The sequence below is a fragment of the Felis catus genome, chromosome B2, assembly GCF_018350175.1.
Source record: "Felis catus isolate Fca126 chromosome B2, F.catus_Fca126_mat1.0, whole genome shotgun sequence".
NCBI classification, from domain to species: Eukaryota; Metazoa; Chordata; class Mammalia; order Carnivora; family Felidae; genus Felis; species Felis catus.
In genome coordinates, this window is record NC_058372.1 from 144,022,156 (window position 1) to 144,045,034 (window position 22,879).

General features: G+C 43.2%; 1 protein-coding gene across 1 annotated transcript in view; it reads right to left on the reverse strand.

Annotated features, from left to right (window-relative positions):
- PLG (plasminogen) overlaps positions 1–21,697 on the reverse strand; it is a 43,565-nt gene extending 21,868 nt beyond the window's left edge. The window contains exons 1-9 of the mRNA XM_006932130.5: positions 21,541–21,697; positions 16,643–16,778; positions 15,235–15,341; positions 11,445–11,559; positions 9,084–9,223; positions 6,570–6,690; positions 4,979–5,097; positions 3,644–3,806; positions 2,809–2,954 (exon numbers count right to left, since the gene is read on the reverse strand). Coding sequence (XP_006932192.1) covers positions 2,809–2,954; positions 3,644–3,806; positions 4,979–5,097; positions 6,570–6,690; positions 9,084–9,223; positions 11,445–11,559; positions 15,235–15,341; positions 16,643–16,778; positions 21,541–21,589 — 1,096 coding nt within the window. The 5' untranslated portion in view covers positions 21,590–21,697. The remainder of the gene's footprint in view (positions 1–2,808; positions 2,955–3,643; positions 3,807–4,978; positions 5,098–6,569; positions 6,691–9,083; positions 9,224–11,444; positions 11,560–15,234; positions 15,342–16,642; positions 16,779–21,540) is intronic.
- Between the last annotated feature and the right edge of the window lie 1,182 nt (positions 21,698–22,879).

The window sequence follows — 22,879 nt, forward strand, 5'->3', positions numbered from 1 at the left end:
TCTGATTAGATTGACTCAGTTACCCACACAAGATGCTTACAGAAGGAGGGTGTCCATTTCAAAGTGTAAGTACTATCTACTGCCATCGCTACTATTCTTCTACACATAATGTCCCACATTGGATAAAAAATAACAAGGCACACTAAAAAAGCCAGTAAGAAAGAAATTAATGGAGCCAGACTCAGAGATGACCAGAGCAGACTATCAGAGATTGTGAGGTAGCTATGATTAATATGCTAAAGTATCTCATAGGAAAGGTGAACGAGATATATGAATAGGTGAAGAATTTCAGCAGAGATAGAAAGGATAAAATGCAAATGATAGAAATTTAAAGAAACATGATATTAGAGACGAAGAATTCCTTTGATGGGCTGATCTGCAGACTAGACACAACTGAAAAGAGAATCAGAGAACTTGAAAATAGGTTAATGGAAATGATCTAAACCGGGGCTCCTGGTGGTTCGGATGGTTAAGTGTCTCACTTTGGCTCAGATCATCATCTCACAGTTCACGAGTTTGAGCCTCACATCAGGCTCACTGCTGTGAGCACAGAGCCCACTTCAGATCCTCTGTCCTCCTTCTCTCTCTCTGCCCCTCCCCCAGTCATTCTCCCTCAAATACATAAATTAAAACTTAAAAAAAAGAAATGGTCTAAACTGACACACAAAGAGAGAAAAAAGTGGAAGGGAAAAGAAGAATATATAAGAGGTATGAGGTAATATGAAAGGGTAATTAGAGTCTAAAAAAGGAAAACAGAGGGGCACCTGGGTGGCGCAGTCGGTTAAGCGGCCGACTTCAGCCAGGTCACGATCTCGCGGTCCGTGAGTTCGAGCCCCGCGTCAGGCTCTGGGCTGATGGCTCGGAGCCTGGAGCCTGTTTCCGATTCTGTGTCTCCCTCTCTGCCCCTCCCCCGTTCATGCTCTGTCTCTCTATGTCCCCCAAAAAATAAATAAAAAACGTTGAAAAAAAATTTTTAAAAAAAAGGAAAACAGAAAGAGAGAGAGCAAGAAAAAAATAGTTTCATAATAATGTCTGAGAATTTTATAAGAGTAATGAAAATCATCAATCCACACATACAGGAATCTCAGAGAACCTCAAGCAGGATAGACACAAAATGTAAATAAATGGACAACACATGTGGACATACCACAATGAAACTGCTGAAAACCAAAGATGAGACAAAATCTTGAAGGCAGCCAGAGAAAAAGGAAGTATGAAATACTTAGGAACAAAGATAAGATTTCTGGTCAGAAGCTATTCTAAACAGAATATCATGAAAGTAGTGAAAAAAAAAAATTAGCCTAGAATTCTACACCCAACAAAATTATTTTTTCGACTGAAGGCAAAATGGAGACTTTTTAAGACATACAAAAGCTGGAAGACTTCATTAGCAGCAGATCTGTACTACAAAAAATGTTCAAGGTTAAGTTTTTTTTTTACAGAAGAAATAGGATACCAGATAGAAATTTGAATCTTCAAAAAGAAATGAAGAACATAAGCACTTTAATTTATAATCACTTCAAAAGGTGACTATTAGGGCAAAAATAGTATCAATATATTGTGAGATTTATAACATAGTAGAAGGAAGCCCTTTGGGAACAGTAGCACAACACTGCAGGGAGGAAGTGGAAATACAGTGTTCTAAGATTCTTGCATTTCAAATATAGGAGACTAATACCATTTGAGGGTGTAATGTGATAAGTTAGAGATGGACATTGTAGATATTGGAAAAAAATAGTAAAAACATTAAAATTGGTTTAACTAATAAGCACATAGCGGTGATAAAAGAGAATCAAAAATATTGAGTGAACACAGAGGCAGAGAAAGATTGAAAAAAATAACAAAAATCAAACAGGACAAGTAGAAACAACTTTTAAATCCAACCATATTAACAATTATATTAGGGGCACCTGGGTGGCTCGGTTGGTCAAGCGTCCGACTTCGGCTCAGGTCATGATCTCACGGTTCATGAGTCCAAGCCCTGTGTCAGGCTCTGGGCTGACAGCTCGGAGCCTGGAGCCTGCCTCAGATTCTATGTCTCCCTCTCTCTCTGCCCCTCCCCTGATCTCTCTCTCTCTCTCTCTCTCTCTCTCTCTCTCTCAAAAGCAAATAAAAACATTTAAAAATTTAAAAATAAATAAGAATAAAAATAAAGCAATTACATTAAATGCAAATGTTGAACATCTCAGTTAAAAGGCTGAGAGAAAAGAGGTATCATACAAACAGTAGTGAAAATGGGGCTGTAAGGGCTGTACTCCTACAAGTAAAAGCAGACTGAAGCGGGCAGTCTTTCCAAAGAAAAGGGGAGACGTTACATAATGATGAATGGGTCATTTCTTCAAGAAGACCTAACAATTCTAAATGTATATATCCCTAACAAAGAGTTCCAGAATGGATAAAGCAAACACAAGACCAAGAAGATATGGACGAATCCATAGCTCAAGTTGGAGACATCACCATTCATCTCTCAGAAATCTATAGAACAGAGATAAAAACAAAAATTAGGAAGGATTCAGAAGAGCGAAACAACACTAACCCACCCGTCCTAACTGGCCTTCGTAGAACACTACGCGACAACAGCAGAGCTACCTGCTTTTCAAGAGCACGGGGCACGTTCACCAAGACAACCATATTCTCGACCTTAAAACAAGCCTCAACAAACTCAAAATAATTGAAATCATACAGCATGCTCTCTGAACAGAGCAGAAGGAAACTATAAACAAAGCTACCGTGTCCCGTGGCACCACTGAAGTGGAAAAACCCAGAATGCCTCGGGGCCCTCGGTAAGCTCTCATTCCCCTTCCTTACCTGGGGCGTCCAAATGTTCTGAGGACAGTGGCGAGGACTCACAGGACGGGATCTGACAGTATTCCCACCTCACTTCGCTGTTGGTCGTATAGCACCACGGAGTCGTTTCTCCATCAGGGTTGCGACAGTAGTTTTCATCCAAATTTCTGAAAAAGCAGTGATTGGGAATCCAGCTTTTCAAAAAGGCTCAATACATAATGGTGCATGCATGCTTGTTGATGGTGATATCGGGGATGCACCCAGCTAATTCTCCAGAATGACACAAATCGAGTAACAGGCGGAAACTTAAGCACAGAGGGATTCCGCAGGATCCGCAGAATTATGGCACCGATGCTTCTCACTGGCAAATGATGGGACTATACGCCTCAACTGTGGATAGTGAAGCAAAATAGGTCTTTTGCTGTGGGCTGGGTGCTATGCTCAACGTGGAAAACACAGTGGGTATTTTCCAGACCGTTTCTGCCTCAAGAAGGATACATCATAGCTGTCGAATTTGTGTTCTCAAACCTTACTGTGCATTTAGTGGAGAGCTTTCCAAAATACATTGTCGGGACCCACTTCCGAGTTTCTGATTTAGTGGATCTGGACAGGGCTCAAGAGTCTGCATTTGGAACAAATTCTGATGATGCCAGTGCTGCTGGTCTGGGGAACCACACTTAAAGAACGAGCGTTAGAGGAGAGGCAGTGTGAAATTTCACTTCCTTGTGTATGACTTGGCCAGTTCTCATTCGAGAATACTTTAATGTTGGTTCCTCTAGTAACAAAGCCAAGGCCGAGTCAGTGGGATTTCACATTCCATTCAGCAGACAGGGATTGAGACCAGAGGCGGACTTACTTGCAAGGGAAGTTTTCAGGGGTCCTGTTGTGCTTGTGAGGGGTCTGTTCGCTCCAGCGCTGACAAGTGTGTCCAGATACGGTGAGGGACACCTTCCCTCGGTAGTTTTCACCTTTGCCTTTCAGACACTCATACGTTGGACCAGGAGTTGGGGGTGGTGTTGCTTGAATGGAGGTAATAAATTACTATGAGTATTTTGAAAATAAAGAATGCACAGATGGATATTGTAGGAGGGATGGAGACAGGGAGAATCAGCCTGTCTTCGGCTCACCCTCTCTTGGAATCTGGCATTTGAAAGTTGCCCATCATTTTCAAAAGAAGTTGACTTGGTAGAGTTTATTAGATCATCTAATGAGGAACTCTTCCCAAGACAAGACCCTTGGAGTGGATGCTTCTTTTTATATTTTCTCTGCTCAGTTCATCATTTATGGTAAGAGTCACATATACCAATGATACAACTTCCTTTGCAATGAATAAATTATTCACTGAGTAAACATAACTGGAGAACACCCAGCATTCTATAAAGCCAAACAACAAGGAGCCCATTGAAAGAAGGCAAAAATTACCTCCAAGGAAAAGCGTATGCATACGGAAATCAAGAAATTCTTGAGAGGAAAAAAAAAAAGATGACAAAATAATTGATATTCATAAAGGAGAGCACCTGATAACCTTCAGAGTCCCAAAGCACGATTGGCAGATCAAAGAACAGGAAGCCACCATCAAGGTCTCCTGCATCTTTTTTAATCTTCGATGACTGTCCTTGTCTAAATGTTTAGTCCTCCGTTACAGGTTCTCCCAGAAGGAAAACATAAAATTGTTTCTTCCAAGTCATTCCTGCCAAGTCTTCCCCTGAACACTATCTTTCTGCTGCTCGCTCACAAGTTTGGCTTACTGAAAAACTGCGCATCCAGAGAGATCGCTTTGTTTACAAAGCAACAGTCACGAGGAACTCGGATTGATTTGAAATCCATGTATCAGAAAGCATGGGTCTGTTGCCCTTGTGCACTAGAGAAAAGTAGGATAGCAGAGATACTTCCCCCAAACCTACATTGAACTGTACTTGGAAGAGGCAAGAAAAACAACAACGAAAGCATAATCAGTAGAGGCTCTGATCAATTACCTACAGTCATCAATAAATTGTTTTAAAAGAACAATTATATCCCACGGGACCTATAAGGCACGTTCTAGGCACAGCGCTCGAGCCTGATGCAAGGTTTCTGTTCGTTTTTGTTTGTTTGTTTGTTGCTGTTTGCTTGTTTTGTTTTGTTTGTTTGTTTCTATTTCAAGGGCATAACAGGTGAGGATCCCTGAGGACCGGGCAGGAGCCATACTTACTACAGCGCGGGATGTCACAGAACTCCCAGCGTTTGTTGGGATCTGTGGTGAAACACCACGGGCGGGGCTCCCCATCAGGGTTACGGCAGTAATTCATCTTCAGGTTCTTGTTTGGAAATCTGAAGGGGTAAGAAGGATTTTAATAGCACTGAGCATTTACATTTATGGGTGAGAACCACTTCAAATGAGCAAATATTGAGCATCTGCTGTGTGCTAGGCACAGTCAGGCACCCAAGGAAATGACTGGATGAGAGCTGTCCTCAAAGAGGTAACTATCTCATTAGAAAGATTAGCTCACTATTCCAAGGGCTGTTTTTCTAACAGTGTATATGCAAAAACCACAGGCCTTCATCATTTTGGCCATCTGGAAAATTAATGTAGGCAAACTCCAGTTATTCAGCTGCAAATGATAGCCATTTGAAAATACAAAGTACTCACTGACCAGGGATGGTCATCTAAGACAAGAAGTTGGCAAGAAGATGTCAAGAAGTTGGCATCTTCATAACTTAAAGGAATGGTCCTTCTGGTCTACCAGGTTCTGGTCCTGTTAGCCTTTAAGCTTATAGAAACTGGAAGGGAGAAGGTATACTCCTGAAGCACTTGGCCAAATAGTGCCCCAGGGACCTCTGCAGGGACCTAGTGACGGAGACTGTGAGATGCACGGCAAGCCTGTGGCCATTTGGGCTTATTTCACGTCCCTGTCTGAAGCTGTGAATATTCAGTCAGGATGTAGAGAACAACCAGCAGTGGCTTAAACAAGCCTCTTCTAGTCTCTGGAAAGTGAATTTATCCAGTCTGGGCCTTGAGGCCTTTATCGTATTTCTCCTTTGATGGCAAATGACAACGGCTGTGTTTTAAGCGAGCCCTGTGGAATGGATGTATAGAAATTCAGGGGAGTTGTGAGCCACGGTGAAATCCGTGGCTTAGTCCCATTTCCTATGAGTTTTATAAGGCCCATTACGAGGCATTTTCCAGTACAATTAGTGTGAGAAGGAAGACCCAGAAAGCCTTACTCTAGGAATCATCATTACTTTCCAGATCATGGATTCTTGTTCCTATTATAAATTCATGATCCCCTTTGAAACTCTGGTGGAAGTTGAAAATCCTCACCCCAGAAAAATGCACTGATATAAATACACATAAAACGATGGGGGATTCACAATCCCTAAGGCCCGTCCGTAGATCATACATTAGGAAGCCTTGAATCTCATCAGTATAAAGGAAAAGGAAAGGAATAAAGAGAGGAGGGAAATACTTGGAAAATACACAAGTGAGATGTATCTGTATTTCTCACAATTCAATGTGCATATGAATCAGCCAGGAAGCTGGTTATAATGCAAATTCAGATTCAGAGGGTCAGAGATTCTCCATTTCCAACGAACTCTCAGATGATATCACTCCTCCCTGCACCACATTTTGAGTACCAAGAAATTATACCTCAGTTGCAATGGTGCCGGAGGATACACACTTCCAAATTCAAAACATCAGATGTGTTCTCTTCCTGAGGCATGCGAAAACATCTAAATAACATTAAACGCTCCCTAGAGGTGTAGAGTTGTAAACGTCGAATTGCTTTTCCAGTAAGACTTACTTGGAAGGAATATATCCGTGAGCATGTGGGGTTTGAGAGTTCCAGGACTGGCATTTGATTCCAGAGATGGTCTTGGAAATTTTGCCCTCATAGTTTTCCCCACTGCAGTGCATACATTCATCTGGGCAGAATGGAGAAGGAGGAAAGGAATGAAGGAAGAAACGGAAATGGAGGAATCAAAAAAGAGTAAAAACTAGCAATGCCTCAAATACCACTAGCTACTTGTTCCTTTGCATTTTCCTACAATCATTTGACAATGAAATTGCTGCAAGCACTCTTCTAATACACTCTAAAACGTCATTCTCTCCTTCAAAGAGTAAAATTCATGTATTTCGGTCAATACCCCCTCAACTATTACACTCATGACCACGTCCAGAAATTCCGTAATACCCTGTTCCTCAAACTGGGATCCACTGGCCCTTGGTGGGTGGGAAGGGTATGGGGAGAAGGTGCACGTATCCCCAGAAATCTGTAAGTTCTCTATGAAGATTTTTAAATACTTGATGTCTTCATTTCAGTAACAGTCTTTAGAAATTTCTAGGAAGTTATTCTGATCACGTGGATGACGGCCAGTGAGTTGGATTTTAGTGCTTGAGTTTTTGTTGGTGCTCAAGGCCTCCCCGGAGACCAATATTCACCTAAAGTGACAGGGCTTCTCTTTTTATATTATAGCAGTAGCCCCTCCTTATCCGTGGCTTTGTCTTCTGTGCTTCAGTTACCTGCGGTGAACTGCAGCCCGGAAGCAGATGATCTGACCTATCGTCAGAGGGTCGACAGTAGCCCAAGGTTACATCACAATGCCTACGACATTTCCCCTTGCTTCGTCTCATCTTGTAGGCATGTTATCATCTCACGTCACCACCAGAAGGGAGGATATGGTACAATAAGATATGGAGGTGGGGAGGCCGCATTCACATAACTTTGATTACAGTTATTGTGTATAGTGTATTGTCATAATCACCCCCCTTTATTATCACTTATTGTTGTTCATCTCTTACTACGCCCTATTTATAATTAAACTTTATTGTATGTAGGTACAGGGAAAAAGACAGTACATACAGGGTTCTGTACTGTCTACAGTTTCAGGCATCCACAGTGGGGCTTGGAACGTATCCCCTGCGGATAAGAGAGGGTTGGGGGGGGCACTCCTGTACTGAGAAGCAAGACTGCTTGTTTTTTGCACTCCTACATTATTTAAAAACTGAAACTTTGGTCTGGAGTTCTTTTTTTTTTCTTCCCATTTACATTTTCTTTCTTTCTTTCTTTTTGGAATTATTGGAATAACATGGTACAGTGGAAGAATCTAGGATTTTAATTTTTACGGAATGATAACGAAACCAGAGGCGGACTTGATACAAAACTGATGCTTTCATGTCATTTAAGGGCCAAATGACCTCATGACATCATATACCAGTAAGGCATCTCTGTGGTTGGAACGAAGACGGGAGAAGTGAGCTGTTGCACGGTGCATATACAATCCACACTGCCACACAAATTCCACCCTCATCCATTCCCCTTTTGAACCGATAAATGTGGCAGAAAATAGGAAACGAAGAAAAGTTTTTCAATAGGAGGTTCTTAAAGTTTTTAGCATTTACTCTCAAGGTACGCTATTCAACTGGTTGGTCCTTAAAGATAGCGGATTGCCGGTTTAAAAACCCGGGCTGATGCTTGGCTTTGACAAAACAGCAAAGTCTACCACATTAAATGAATACATGTATTTGGATTTTACTGATGTTGTGGTTCTAACGATTTAATCGCAAATCTGTTTTTGGCTTTATCCTGTGTAAGAGCTTTAAGCGTAAGAAATGGTATCTAGGAGGGGCGCCTGGGTGGCTCCGTCGGTTAAGTGTCCGACTTCAGCTCAAGTCATGATCTCACAGTCTGTGAGTTCGAGCCCCGTGTCAGGCTCTGGGCTGACAGCTCAGAGCCTGGAGCCTGCTTCGGATCCTGTGTCTCCCTCTCTCTCTGCCCCTCCCCTGCTCATGCTCTGTCTCTCTCTGTCTCAAAAATAAGCAAAAATATTTTTAAAAATTAAAAAAAAAGAAATGGTATCTAGGGGCATCTGGGTGGTTCAGGTGGTTAAGCATCCGACTCTTGGTTTCAGCTCAGGTCATGATCTCATGATTCATGAGATCAAGCCCCACGTCAGGCTCTGCACTGACAGTGCGGAGCCTGCTTGGGATTCTCTCTCTCCCCCTCCCCCTCTGCTTGCTCATGCTCTCTATATCTCAAAATAAATAAATAAACTTAAAAAAAGAACTTGTATCTAGAATTTACATCTACTTTGATACTTGTACATATTGAAACAACATTTAAATAAAAATAATTGAGGCCAATAAATAGGGATGAGTCTGAGCAAATTTTTGGTCTTTTCCCAGAGGTAAACACGTTACTCAATTTTGTCAAACATGCCACTAATTGATTGTTAATAATATCCCTGTAGGAAATCACTCTACAGCACGTTACAGATAGATGGCAGATGTGAGAACATTTTCTAGAGCCGCTCCTGACCTTCACACTCTGGAATGTCGCAGTAGTCGAACCTCTTGTTTGGGTCTGTGGTGTAGCACCAGGGTCCGTCCTCGTCACTGTCGGGGTTCCTGCAGTAATTCTCCTCCAGCCCCTCCGCAGGGTACTTATCAGGTGAATAGCTGTAGAGCGTGGGAAAGAATCCCCGTGACTGTACAGCTGACCCTTGAACAACACAGTTTGAACTGCATGGGTCCACTTACATGCAGATGGTTTTCAATAAACACAGCACAGTACTGGAATGGACTTTCTCTTCCCTACGATTGTCTTCGTAACATTTTCTTTTCTCTAGCCCACTCTATTGTGACAATACAGTCTCTAATATGTGAAACATTCAAAATGTGTGTTACTTGGCCCTTTATGCTATCAGTAAGGCTTCCAGTGAACAGTAGGCTATTTGTAGTTAAGTTTGGGGGGAGTCAAAAGCTATACATGGGTTGTCAACTGCGCAGGGGGCCAGTGGCCCTCATCCTGTGTTGTTCTAGGGTCAGATGTATTTTATAATTTGGCGGGGAGGGGAGTGAAGGCGAGAATGCGGGCAGGGAGGGGCAGAGGGAGATGGAGAGAGAGAATCCCAAGCAGGCTCCGTGCCCGGCACAGAGCCCAGTGAAGGGCTCAGTTTCACAACCACGAGATCACGACCTGAGCGGAAATCGAGTCAGATGCCTAACCAGCTGAGCCACCCAGGTGTCCCAGGGGTCAAATGTGTTTTAAAAGTCCGTATGCTGTTAGGAAGGCAGAATGAGATGCCATTCCCATCTGAGGTTCAAGGTTCTGTCATCCAAATGCATTTCCGCTATGTGCTTCAGCATTTGTGTTGTCTGATTTCCAATGCTCTACTGTTAGACTGCTTCAGCATAGTAGCTAATATTACCATTATTATGATATTGACAGGTGAGTCTCAGAAGTAGAGCCAACGTGTTTTTATGCACAGTCAGTAGAAATACAAAGACCTCAAAAGCCTGCCAAATTCTTGATTCCTTCCAAACACCTGCTTTTTTCAGGTAACCTTCACTCTGTCAAAATAGTGGTAGTTAATGCCATTTCTGTCTGTGTGAGCAATGCACCAGGCAATAGTGAAACCTTCCTCTACATTCTCTCATTTAGCTTTAATAAAACCCCTAAAGGGAAACATGTTATTATTCCCTATTGTGCAGATGAGAAAACTGAGGCACAGCAACGTCAAACAAAATACATCTTGCCTCAGTGTGAACACTTAATTAACTAGCATCTCAAGTTCAAATCAACCCGTCTGATTCCAAATGTGTGGGGGTGGGTAAAGTTAAGCTCATTTCCAGCTCTAGAAATTAGATGCTGTGTCGAGATAAAAATCAGATCAAAAGCCCAAGACTTAGAGTCTAAATGGCAGATTTCATTTCTGTTCTTCTATGTACCTGTTTTTGATAAAGTGCCTCCCGGGGCCTCAGTTTCCTCATCTGCTAGGGTCAAGATGGCCTAGATTATCTCTAAAGCCCCTGACACTCCGTGACTTTGCCTTTTGGTTTGATCGTTTTTCCTCTATAAGCCGTATGTCTTGGGAATATTATATCTGCCAATGGAATTTTTTTGGGGGGGTGGGCGGTCATATACACTAAATTCTACTTGATAAGCACTGTCACTAAGAATTGATGAGAATTGTTACTGTTCATGCCACCTAATGCCATACTGGGGAAAGCAGAAAAAGAATGACACTAAAATAATAATAGGCAAGTTGCAGGATAATCAGTTTTTCGTTTATGTTCTATTTGCTACTTGGTGATGTTGAGGTGAACACGTGGGGAGGGTTCTCACTTGACATGTTTTGGGTTAGACTAATCCTGCCCTAAACAGGATCATCTGTGCTCTTTTCTGAGTCACCTGGGATTCGTGGTTTCACTGTTCTTTTCCACTAGGCATCCTTCCACGTTCCAGGTCTTCCAAAACAGTACACACACAAGAGCAAATGGAACCCTTCTCTGCTTTTGTGCTATAAATAACCGACCCGTTCCACATCAACCTCAATAAGGCTCTCTCCAGACCGGTTTATTCGCATATTCTGTTTGATTTAGAAGTAATGGCGGCAGGGGGTGGGGGAGCGGGTGCTACTCCTGGGTGGCTCAGTCGGTTAAGTGTCGGACTTTGGCTCAGGTCATGATCTCACAGTTCATGGGTTCGAGCCCCGTGTCAGGCTCCATACTGGTACAGAGCCTGCTTGGGATTCTCACTCTCTCGTCTCTCTCTACCCCTCCCTGTTCATGCTTTCTCCCTCTCTCTCTCTCTCTCAAGATAAATAAGTAAACTTAAAAAAAAAGTAATGGGGATCATTGTAAATATCACAGGGGAACACAGTGATGAGAGTCTTACTTAGGTTTGTGCGGAGCATTGTCACTCCATTTTTGACAGGTGACACCATTCTTCGTTTTGGACATCGTCCCCCTGTAGCTCTTCCCGTTTCCAATCTTGCACTCTGAAAGATAGACTGAAGGGGGATCCACACAGCGGTCAAGACCTCCGCAAGAACCACCACCAAGAAGCCCTGTGCTGCTTCGTCATGTGGAAAAAATTCGCGTTCGAGACACCATTTTCCTACTCCTTGGAAAGACCATGTTGTGCATTTTACATCTGTGTGAGAGCTGCAGTTCACCAAGCTGTTTGGCGCTTTGGTTTATTCAAAGCCACAGCCCCTCTGTGTACCAGGTACCAGGCTGGGTGCTGGAGACACACGGAGAGGAGAACAGAGGCCCTACCCTCATGGAGCTTCCAGTCTAGGGAAGGCAGAGGGGCCGGTTACAGAAAGTAATCAAGGTCACAGATCATGAAATGAGATAACCTCACGGTCACACACGGAACAGACGGGACAAATAACATGAGGAGCGAGTCAAAGGGAATGAATGGGGAGGGGGCTTTTCAGAGGTGGAAAGAGATCCAAGCCACTTCTGTTTCTTGAGGCTCCAGTATTTCAGATGTGGAAAAAAAAATGTCAAACAGTTACACGCTTGAGAATTCACAGTAGACACTCTCAACTAGCCTCCATTTAACCAACTCACTGGTCAGCCAGTAGTAGTCTCCAGCCCATTTTTAGAATGCACTGTCAGATGCCCACCTGTGTTCTCCACATGATAAGGTGGGCACCTGTGGCTGGCGGGCCACTTTCCAGTGTGCCCACCCACTTCTGGTCCCACCAGTTGGATTTTACACTTAGAAGAGTCAACTATTTTCATCGTTAAACTTCTGATACAGCTGTATTTGGTTTAAGATGATCTAAACTGAGAAATGAATGTGGAAAAAAATCAAAGATGAATTAAAAAAAAAAGCTAAGACGAATGCTTTTAAGGACTCGAAAGACTCGAATCGTCTTTAAAAAGGCTATCAAACCCACTGAGGGCAATCCATTCATACTGTTGGCTATATAATTTTGGGTGGGAAATCCTAAAAACACAAAGGTATTTTACAGTCAGACTGATTAACAGATGTCTCTAGACCTTGCTTCACCTCAAAGAGATGAAAGGCACTTATCCTGGACGGTGCGCTTAGAGCGGAGTTTGCGCAGGAAATGACCTGCTAATTGCTAGTGGTGGCCCCATATTCAAAGAAAAAAGCTTCCACTCTTCATCAAAAGGTGTCCATATGAATTGTGTTTTCTTTAAAAATACAAAATACAGGGGCGCCTGGGTGGCGCAGTCGGTTAAGCGTCCGACTTCAGCCAGGTCACGATCTCGCGGTCCGTGAGTTTGAGCCCCGCGTCGGGCTCTGGGCTGATGGCTCAGAGCCTGGAGCCTGTTTCTGCTTCTGTGTCTCCCTCTCTCTCTGCCCCTCCCCCGTTCATGCTCTGTCTCTCTCTGTCCCAAAAATAAATAAACGTTGAAAAAAAAAATTTAAAAATACAAAATACATACGGTCTATTTGTGTCATCTTTTACCACATCCTGCCAAGGTTTTAAATTAATTTGATCAATTATCTGGGGCAAGTACTTCTAACACACCCATAGCAAACAAATGCTTTTAACTCAAGTTCGTGTATGAAGACTCCAAATATATCTTCATTTGATAAGCTATGGCAGTAGACATACTTCAATGATCAAAAGTATAAACTGAAGGCACTTTGGAGGCCCAGGGGTCCCGGGAGACTTTTCAAAGAAGGTGATGCTTGAGCCGAGACGCGGGAGGTGAGAAGGGTCCGGCCGCGGAAAGAACAGAAGAGGGCCTCAGCATGGGGGTGTGTGCCTGGCATGTGGGAGGAACAGATACAAGCCCGGAGTAGAAAGGCCTAGTGAACCAGCAAATGGGGTGGGCTTAAATAGTACGGGTTCCAGTCGTAGTAGGTTAAGTATTTGGATTTTATTCTAAAGGCATGAAGAGTAGCAAGCAGGGAAGTTACAGCCCACCTGCGGCCATGGCCTGGCCGGTGATAGTGATGGCTTAGACCCAGGTGGTGGCGGTGACCATGGTGGGGAGGGGCAGACGTAAATGGGATCTGACATGGAGTATTCCCGGAAAAACTCAGGCAGGGAATTTAGCAGCGGGTCGATGTGCTACAGTAAAGAAACAAGCACCACAAAATGACTTGACTTTTGACTTTTTACCTCTCTTCTGTTTGTATGTACCCACTAGAGTTTATATAACCTTTTGCTCCTTTCCATCACCTTGAAAACAAGCCACTATTCAACTACTCATGCTAAGCCTAGCGATCACCCCCAAGCTCCTTCTGGTTAACAATTTACGAAGGGTTTATTTAAATGTTAGCATTTTGCAGGGAAAAGCCTACCGGTCTATTTTTTTAAAAAATCTACTAGGTAACCCCATATAGCTCACCCTGCACTGACTGGTAAAAATGAAGAACTTCAACAGATAAACTTCAGATTGACTCTGCACTTGAGTCTTGAGAATTAGAGATAAACATGGGGCGCCTGGGTGGCGCAGTCGGTTAAGCGTCTGACTTCAGCCAGGTCACGATCTCGCGGTCCGTGAGTTCGAGCCCCGCGTCGGGCTCTGGGCTGATGGCTCGGAGCCTGGAGCCTGTTTCCGATTCTGTGTCTCCCTCTCTCTCTGCCCCTCCCCCACTCGTGCTCTGTCTCTCTGTCTCTCTCTCTCTCTCTCTGTCAAAAATAAACATTAAAAAAAATTTTTTTAAAGAATTAGAGATAAATAATGGTAAGAAAGGGAGTGTAGTAGGCATACAGCTAATTAAACCTCAGAAGATGAACCGAGGCACAGAAGTAATCCTAACCTAAGGAAATACTTCAAAAAATCTTATTTAGAGTTTTGTGGTGAGATTAGAGAGAATGTTGCAGGTCATTGTCAATAACGCACGATAGAGGATGTTTCTTGCTGTCTTTCACACCTGTGACATAGTATATTTAAAGAGCTACGTTGTTATTATAAATAGTCTTACTCCTAGCCAACAACAGAGTACGGAGTAGCTTTTAAAATGTCACACAATCACTGAAATCTTCAGGCATACTTAATGGGATTTGGCATATCTAAAAGGACATACAATTTTCATAGGAGTCTAGCCCATCTGTTATCCCAAACAATGGGATTCTTGATCCAGAATTTTCAAGGAAATTATGGAAAAGCAACGGGGGTTGCACATCTTCAAAAGATCATATTTCTGGGCCTGAGGTAAATACAGACTGTGACATAAAACATCTGTAAAGTTAAAAATGAAAATATGTTGTCTGTATACAAATGTTACCGAGGATTTAAGGCACCTCAGTTTTTCTATTTCCCTAGGCTTCGGTCCAGAAGCCAGGGCCCGAGAACCATGGTCCCTGCAGAATAAAAAGTCACGATCATAAGGAACATTTAGACTCCCCTCTTCTCAAAGTTGAATATCTTATTTTCAGGGTTATAGAGGTAGAAGTGATTTTGTCAGTTCAATTCATTCATTTTCAAATCAACAAAAATGAAATCTAAAGGGGGAAATAATATGTACTCAATATATAATATAATATATATCAATACATATTGGATTCGTGACCAAATCTTATCCTGAGTCTGAACTCAATTTCCCTGCGTGATAGTGTCTCCATTCTCTGGTCTAGCTGCTAAAGGACAGATATAAAAAAGGAAGTGGTGGGGGGGAGGAGGGGAGGGGGGAAGATGTGGGGAGGAAAAGAAGGACAGGAACAGGAGGAAGAAAACATTGTACTCACTCTTCTTTTCAAATAAAACCACATCTCTCATCCTGAAGACAGCTGAATTCTTGCTGTTTTCAGCCATGATCACACAATGTTGCTCTTTGCTGTGATATTGGAATGACCTGCAGAAGAAAATCAGGAAACACAACAAATGCTTTCCCCTATTAAAGGAAAGCAAACCTGTGTTAATAAATAAGAGACTCAAAAGGCAATTGTATCTCTTGATGGGTCACGGAGGTCAGAATGTTTCCTTTCCATTGAATTTGGTCCAGTTATCAGTCAAGCGCTGTGAAAGGACACATCCACGTGGTAATTATTCTTGTGGTCTTCCACCTTTGCCTTCTCCCCCTCCAAAGTTTCTCTTTCTGTTTCAACTTCTCTGCTTCTCTGCTCTCTCTTCACTTTTCTTTTCTTTTCTTTCTTCTTTTTTTTTTTTTTAGTTCAGTGCTAGAATATTTGCTTTTATGTTGAAAGAACCAAAGAACCAACTCAGATTTCTCTTTCCAGGAGGGTCTATGTGACTTCTGGACTCCCAGAATTTTCCCTTGACTTGACTTCTGCCTCTACATTTCCCCTCTTCTCCCTTCACCTCAACCGCCTTGCCCATCGCCATGGTCTTGCCGTGGACATTCAGTCTGGCATTCAAAGCCATCCACAGCTGTCTTTCCAACTCCATTTTCTCCATGAGCCCTTCTTTAGCCTCTCACTGTCCTGTTCACAGGGCCACGAGGCTCCCTGAGCCTGAATGCCTCCTGCCTCGTCAGTGTATCTCACTCCTCCTTCCAAGCCCCATCCTCCCCAGGCTTTCTCCAGCCTTCTCGCCCCTTAGGAGTTTTCTCTGCGTCTTCATAAAGCACCCATTGATTATGTCACTTACGGACACCTCAAATTGCCTGTGTTCTTAAACAATTTTTACATTTCATCCAGTGTCTGTGAGTACACCATAAACAGAAAAAGGCAAACACCGCATGTTCAACTATACAGAGAGCTATCACATACTGACACAGATCATATATATCAAAAATGCCGGTGACACAGATCATATATATCATACATCCTGGATCACTGTATCTGTGCTTCTTGGCTCCTTAGGCACAGGACACTTCCAGTCACGTGATGCTCGTTAAATATTTACTGACGAGGATGTCAAAAAACCAGAGCTCAGAACAACAGCTGGTGATGTCGTGGGTAAAAATAACATCCTTTGGGGGCAGTTTTCTAAAACGGATGCGAGTCAACTTTGACAAGGAACTGTTCACATGGCTTCAGATCCAGAGTGCAAATACACTCCAGTCCCATGAAACTCCTCTTTCCTCTCAAATGCTATTTTTGCTAAGAAATCCCTGAGCAAATTTCTCGCTATCAAAACAATAGGGTCTCAAACAGCAAAATCTCTGCACGTGAGCAGTGACGAAGGAAATACCTGCAAATGAATCCTGTTTCCTCCTCACATCGTGCTGCACATTCTTCTATGCTTCCTGCTGACAGCTGCTTCTTAGTGAGGCTTACCAGAGAAGCCCCCTGGGTATTTACATAGTCATCCAGGGGGTCTCCGTGACCTACAAATGGAAGAGAAAGGTGGGATAATTGGTAAGATTCATCAACACCATGGTTCAATTATCATGACTTCATAATCATCTATTTGCTTTGCATCAACCAAATAAAACTTGCTGCTTTCTTGGAAAGCAGACGGGTGTCATGAATAAGAATGTTTAGTCAGGAAAACAGTTCCATCATTGGGTTGCATTCTATTAAAAGATCAACTGGACCAATTGGTTAATTAAGATTAGAATTATTGGGGCGCCTGGGTGGTTCAGTCGGTTGAGCCACCGACTTCGGCTCAGGTCATGATCTCACGGCTCGTGAGTTCGAGCCCCACATCGGGCTCTGTGCTGACAGCTCACAGCCTGGAGCCTGCTTCTGATTCTGTGTCTCCCTTTCTCTCTGCCCCTCCCCCACGTGCGCTCTGTCTCTCTCCACCTCTCCAAAATAAAGAAAACTAATTTAAAAAATTAAAAAGAAAAGATCAGAATTATTTAACAACTTCTGTTGCTACATTAATGAGCATGAAACCTTAAATAAGAAAAATTCGATTTGTTTGCTATGGATTGCCACACCATGATAGAACAGTAAGAGACCACCAGTGGCCACTATGTTAGCAATTACTAATGTTGATTTGTCCTTCGCTGGATGTGAACCCAACTTGGAGGCCATTCCTTGATTTCCAACACTATAAACTTTGGTTGCGACTCTGTTACTTAAACTGATGAGACAGACATTCTCTGAATGGTTCCACCTTAGCAAGTTGATGATTTTAATAAAGAAGGTTTGAACTAAGTCTCAACTACCACACAAGGTCATTTTTATACTGGGCTTAGTACAGTGACACCTCACTCTTAATTAAAGAGAAATCATTTTTTCCCCACAATGATGACAAGTATCTGGCATTTCTGAGGAAATTATAAAAAAGCAGATCCTGGAACGAGCACTGGCCTTGATTTTTCTAGAAGAAAAAATCTGAAGCAAAGAATCTGTCCCAGGGTTGCTCTGCCCTTGCCACCTCAGAGAGTGTTCCCACAGGAGCTACAGGAGTGTTCTCTGTCTCGAGGCCTCCAGGCAGCGCTGAACTGGCTTTGACACCTTGATTCCCCACCCAGAGACGACGGCCTCCCCACCTTTTGCTTTTGGTGTGGAACCCTAGTGATGTTCCCAGGGTGACAGGCTGGAAGAGGTTAATAAAACGAAGACAGCAAAGTTGCCTAAAGTTTGCCTAAATGGGATTAGGCAACATGGCGGCCTTGACCGCCTGGAGGGGAGTGGTGAGGACGGAAGCCAGGCTGAGCGGGTTGAAGACTGACAGGAGCCCTGGAGCCTCAAGAGCAGGCAAGTCTTCAGAAGCCTGGCTGTGAAAGCAGCTCTTCCCAGAGGGCATGTGCCCTCACGGAATTTTTGTTTAAACTGAGACATTCTAGAGCTTGTTTAGATGCTAATGAAAATTATCCACTAGGAAGTACCGTTAGAGGTCAGCCCCTCCTTCTCTGAAAGACCCTCCCTGCCCACCTTGGAGAGACCTGGGGCACAGAGGCAATGCACTCTAGCAGGTGGAGACAAGCCATCTTCCGGAGGCCACCCTCCCTTCCTTCTGGTATCTGCTTTCCCCAATTTAGGATACTCTCAACTGGAAAGTGGCAATGGAACAGGAAGTTAGCTGATGTAATTTACATTTAAGGCACCAGAAAGCACTGGAAAAATGTTTCAAAGGATTATGGACAAGCAGAGATTTTAGACCCATATCCGTGCCTTCATCCTGCATTTCCCCCCAATTTGAGCTTTCATTTCCAAGAAAAGGTGTGCTTGGCTGAATTCTATAGATGGGGATGTGATTTTAAAAAACAAATATGGCGACCACAGTAACTCTGGAAAGCATATCCTATAAAGACATAAACTTTCTGAAGAGTTCTCAGAAAGTTGAGAAGGCTGGGCTGTATGAATGATACCAAGACAAGAAAATTTCCATTTATATTACCCATTAATTAAGTGACCTTTAATTGTGTTGTTATATTTCATAGCAAAAAGCTGCTGAGACCACCTGAGGAGTTGATATCTCAAAGCAATATCCCAAAAGAGATCAGTCTTTTCTTTCTCACTTGAAAAGTTTTCCCACGTTATTTTCTTTAACTGCAGGGCTATATAGCAGTGGGGCGTAATACAATTTATTGGTTGACCAAGAAATATTAAACACATCTTTTTTTTTAATTTTTTTTAACGTTTTATTTATTTTTGAGACAGGGAGAGACACAGCATGAACAGGGGAGGGTCAGAGAGAGGGAGTCACAGACTCTGAAACAGGCTCCAGACTCTGAGCTGTCAGCACAGAGCCCGACGCGGGGCTCGAACCCACGGACCGCGAGATCATGACCTGAGCCGAAGTCGGCCGCTTAACCGACTGAGCCACCCAGGCGCCCTAAACACATCTTTTTAGTCAGAAAAGTATGTTTATATTCTAGGCCAAATGTAGATGTATATTGCCACCAAAGCAAATGTATTGTGTTAATAATGTGGTGGGTTTTTTTGTTTTGTTTTGTTTTGTTTAATCACTGTAACGCGTATGCATACACCCGTGCTCATGTGTTTGAAACGAAAGTCTTAGTGGTTTATTAAATCACCAAGAATGGCTGTAAGAGGATATTTTTTCCCTCTCCCCAGTCATGTCTGTGCCCTGGAAAGATGAAACACATCCACGGAAACAGAGTAAATGCCTTCCTTTCAAAAAGAGCCTATGAAAGTCTCCCCCTGCCAGGTTGACAAAAACTTATGTTTATTCTATTGCAGAAGAGTTTGCTCTCCCATTCTGATGTGACCCACTGTATTGGTTCATGGTGTTCTGGATCCTGTTTTCCGTAGGCTAACACAAAAGACACAGACCTGCACCCCCACACAGGACCGTTGCCCATAAAAAATCACTGTGTTCAATCTTCTGTTTTGTATTTCTTTGGTATTTCTTTAAATGGATCTGCTAACTTCAAGCACATTTAACTCTAAAGTACAACCTACAGTGGGGTGCCTGCCTGAGGAGCTCAGTTGGTTAAGCGTCCCACTTCGGCTCAGGTCATGATCTCACAGCTCGTGGGTTCGAGCCCCACGTCGGGCCCTGTGCTGACAGCTCGGAGCCTGGAGCCTGCCTCAGATTCTGTGTCTCCCTCTCTCTCTGTTCCTCCTCCACTCACTCTGTCTCCCTCTCTCAAAAATATATAAACATTAAAAAAATTTAAAGTACAGCCTATAAAATTTTATCCAGCAGAATTTAAAAATCGAATTTCAAGTATCTATGCATTGTTTATATGAAGAATTACCATCATAATTTTATTTATCATTTTATTTATATGAAATGTCTCAAATCGGCAACTCAGACAGAAAGTAGATTGTCAATTGCCAGGGGCTGGGTAGGAATGGAGGTAGAGGGATGGGATGGAGAGAGGGACTAGGGGTGACAGCCAAGGGGCCTGGAGTTTCTCTCTGGGGTAATGAAAATGTTCAAAAATGTATTGTGGTGATGGTTGCACAACTCTGAATATTCTGAAAACCACTGGATTGTATGCTTTAAATGGGCGAATTGTATGTGAATTGTAATTCAATAAAGCTGTCCAAAAAAAAAAAACCCCAAACCTACAAGGACATGCTTAGAATATTTTAAAGACAGTTTAAACAAAGTTGAAAAGTGAGAAGAGCACCAGATTCCTTCTGGAAAAGCCTTGGTTTAAATTCTGGTTTCTTCGCTTCCTGGATTTGGGAGTCGGGTCAAAAGAGAAATGACATAATTTCCCTAAGTGTGGATTTCCTCTTCTGTCAAATGAGGATGCATATACTACCCTACCTATCCTACCTATACCACCTGAATAAGCTAGTAGTATCTAAGGGGACACACACACACACACACACACACAGACGTGTGTGTGTGTGTGTGTGTGTGTGTGTGTGTGTGTGTGTGTATAAAAACGTGCTTGGTCTACCTCAAGCACTACGTGAGTATCTGTTAAATTTCCCCATGCACACATCATTCTGCACATCGATGGCCGTGATTTCTCCACGCATAAGAAGCAAACTTACACGTGTGGAAGACTGTCTTAAAGCGGAAGCAGGCAGAGAACTGGCGACGACCACCACAGAATGGTCAAAGAACACAGTCAAAGAGATAGTTCACCGCTTACATTTAAAAGTGAAGAGAATACAGGACACTAACAAAAATGATCTCAGTCAAGCTGAGGGCCTGGCGAGGGGGCCCACAACTTTGGGGGTCTTTCGCCTCCGTGGGCTATTATTTCCACTCTAGCAACCATCACTGAGGTGCAATCTTTTATTTTTAAAAATTTTTTAACGTTTATTTATTTTTTGAGAGACAGAGAGAGAGTGAGGGAGGGGAAGAGAGAGAGGGAGTCACAGAATCGGAGGCAGGCTCCAGGCTCCGAGCTGTCAGCACAGAGCCCAATGCGGGGCTCGAACTCACGAGCCGTGAGTTCATGACCTAAGCCTAAGTCGGATGCTTAACTGACTGAGCCACTCAGGCGCCCCAAGGTACAATCTTTTAGATTTAAAAAGTCATTCATTATTTCCTCTGCCCACTGGTCTTTAGCATTCGCAGAGAAATGAAAGTTAGTTCTTAGAGAACTCTTCAACCTTGCACGTAGGTTTTGGTTTGGGACTCTCATGAATCAAAAGCTAAATTAAACAGGTTGCCCAGAAAGCCGTCATGCGATCTATCTTTAGGACATTGCTAGGAAAACCATTTTAATTAAAGTAAAACAAACACACCCTCTGTCTTACCTGATTTCAGAAATAAAAGAAGTAGAAGGATGACTTCCTTGTGTTCCATTTTGGGACCGGCCAGCAGTGCCCAGAAACCTGGGTGTCCCAATCCCTAGATGTTATTGACTTACAGGAGAGAAAACGCATCCACAAACAAGATAATCGCATGGAGTTAATTATTCTCTGAGACGCCCATCGCCACTGTGCTCCGAAGGGTTCAAACATTACCTCGGCTGGAGCACCTTACACTGTTTGAGAGCCAAGTATGCAATAGATGCTGGGAAGTGGTGAAAGCCGTCCTCCCCTCCTCCCCCTCTTCCCCCCCTCCCACCGCCCCAGGCTGCCTTCTTATCTCCCAACCCCTGTCCTCTCCCCACCAAGCCTACCATCTTCCCCGTTCCGTCCGGTTTCCTCCCCACTTTCCTTCCCTGGCTTTGAGCAAAATGGGAGGCAAAAAGAAAAAGACCATCATGCTAATAGCCAACCTCTGCTGAGAACTCTCCTAGGCCAGTCACTCTCCTAAGAGGTACATACGCACAGTTTCACTCACCCTCCAAAACAAGCAATATTAACACCCCCTCTCTAGAGGAGGGGACCCAGGCTCAGAAAGTTTAATTTTCTCAAGGTTATTTAGCTGCCAACGGTTGAGGCTAATAGACCCAGACTGTGTAGGCCTTAGATTATAAGCATAAACTAGGGCATTGGCATTCATATTCCCATGGCCTACCAAACAATATGGAAATTACTATGAAAGTTAAAATATTTTCTTATCAAAATTTCTTTATGCCCCCTGGACTCACACGCCTTCCATGATTATAAATTATGCTATAAAAACATTCGTCTTTTCCCCCAAAGACATTCACAGTGCCTCTCCGTCTCTCTCTGCCCCTCCCCCACTCGTGAACTGTCTGTCTCTGTCTCCCTCTCAAATATAAATAAATATTTTTAAAAAAATTTTTTAAAACCCCTCCTATTTCAGCATTCACCAATATTTAGGAGGAGTGGAATGGATTCTATTTTAATTGTGAAATAAGAACTCTAGGCTATGAAATCCCTTTCTGTAAATTAGCAAAGTGTAGAGGTCGTCACCAAACTGTCTTGGGTGGAACCTCTTGCTAAATTCCCTGGGACCCAAGTCCTCTGTGGAATTCTCCGGAACAAAACGTGCTGGAGAATAAGAAGGCAGACTATTGTGAGCGGCAGGGAGGACCTGATCACATTTCCCGGTTTTCTACCTCCTCCTGGCTTTCTTCTCTCCCCAAACTCTTCTGTCCCCCTCACCCCTCCCTGTCCCCAAGTGGCCTGGTTTACTAAAGGGGACACAGTGTGGAGGCAAGTGGAGGAGTCAGAACTGGGC